At 62.0% G+C, this 1,409-nt stretch overlaps 1 protein-coding gene across 1 annotated transcript in view; it reads right to left on the reverse strand.

Moving 5' to 3' along the window:
- Positions 1-145, reverse strand: part of GLRX3 (glutaredoxin 3) — a 42,845-nt gene extending 42,700 nt beyond the window's left edge. Inside the window, exon 1 of the mRNA XM_045291375.1 lies at positions 57-145. Within this exon, the coding sequence (XP_045147310.1) occupies positions 57-142 (86 nt within the window). The 5' untranslated portion in view covers positions 143-145. The remainder of the gene's footprint in view (positions 1-56) is intronic.
- Between the last annotated feature and the right edge of the window lie 1,264 nt (positions 146-1,409).

The raw sequence follows: 1,409 nt of genomic DNA on the forward strand, positions 1-1,409 counted from the left end.
GCGCCGCCCAGTGGGGCCGGGATTCCGGACAGCCTCCGCCCCAGCACCCCACTTACTTGGCTTTGAGACGCAGCAGCTCCTCAAACTGACCGGCGGAACCGATCTCCACCACGGACGCCGCCTCGACCGCCCCCGCCGCCATGCTGCCGCCGCCAGACCGGAGTAATCGAGCGCGAGAGGCGGAGCGCCGCCCAACCCCAAGAACCCGCCCCTGTCGGCCTGTGGCCGCGCCCCTGAGGACCCGCCCGGCCCTCAGGCCCCGCCCCTCTCGATATGAACTACATCACAGACTGCCAGACGACCCTCAGGCCCCACCCCTCCCGGCCTGCGCCAGCCTCCTCGGACCCCGCCCCGCCCCCGGGCCCTGCCCTGGCCGACGTGCGCACGCGCTCTCCAGATTCGCCCCGCCCTGGGTCCGCTCACGTAGACGGGTGCACACCTCCCACGGACACGCCCCGTCCTCAGGCCCCGCCCCTGGACCCGGCGTCCGCCGATTCGACGGGTGGCTTGCCCGTCTTTCCCTAGGCCCGCCCGCCCGGCTAGCGCCGCCTACCGAAGTCCCACACTCGCCTCGCCGCCCCCCGCCCGCCGCAGCGGCGGAGACCGGAAGCTGGCGGGTGGAGCCTGCAGTCTTGGACCGGGCTTATCTCAGGGAATCCTGACCTCCAGGATCAAACTGACCTGCCCATGCAGCTGCGCTGTCCAAGTGTGGCCGTGGGTCTGCTGGGCGCTTGACTTGTAACTAGCCCGAATTTCAGAATATGATGTTGGTGGCGTGATGGTTGCGTGCTGGGCTGCTAACCACTGTCAGCACTCCAACCCTCCAACCGTTCAGCGTACAGCCGCGGCAACCCCCTATGGCGATTCCCGTAGGGTTGCTATGTGCCCGACTGACCCAACTGATTCAAAGATTTAGTGCAAAGGGTGCAAATTAACGCATCGGTGATTTGGATATTGATGACATGTTGAGATGTTAATGGGGGGGAGGGTGTACTGGAAGCTATAAAATAGCCATAAAGTTACATTTACTTCCTTTCACCTTTGTGATGTGCACCAGCGGGAAATGTCAAGTACCGGAGGTGGCTCCCTCCCGCTGTTTTCTATGTAAGAGCGCTGTAACTGATGAAAACGGGCCTTGTGGGGCCGCACCCACCGCAGGTTTGCCTCGACCTGAGCCCACGGCATGATTTACAATGCAGCTGAAGAGTGGAAAGAAACATTAGGAATCCTGGCTGTGGAGCCCTCCTTAGCCTACACAGTGATAAGACTGTGAACTCAGCACATGCGTGTGCACACACAGGCACACACAGCAGAACCAGGGACATCTGAGTAAAAGAAGTGGATGGGAATACCTTGCAAACCACCACTGGGGCGACTGCAAAGAGTGTACTCATGTCCTCGCTTCTCTC

The sequence above is a fragment of the Echinops telfairi genome, unplaced genomic scaffold (genome assembly GCF_000313985.2).
Source record: "Echinops telfairi isolate 266 unplaced genomic scaffold, ASM31398v2 ScPeMD7_70;HRSCAF=299, whole genome shotgun sequence".
NCBI classification, from domain to species: domain Eukaryota; kingdom Metazoa; phylum Chordata; class Mammalia; order Afrosoricida; family Tenrecidae; genus Echinops; species Echinops telfairi.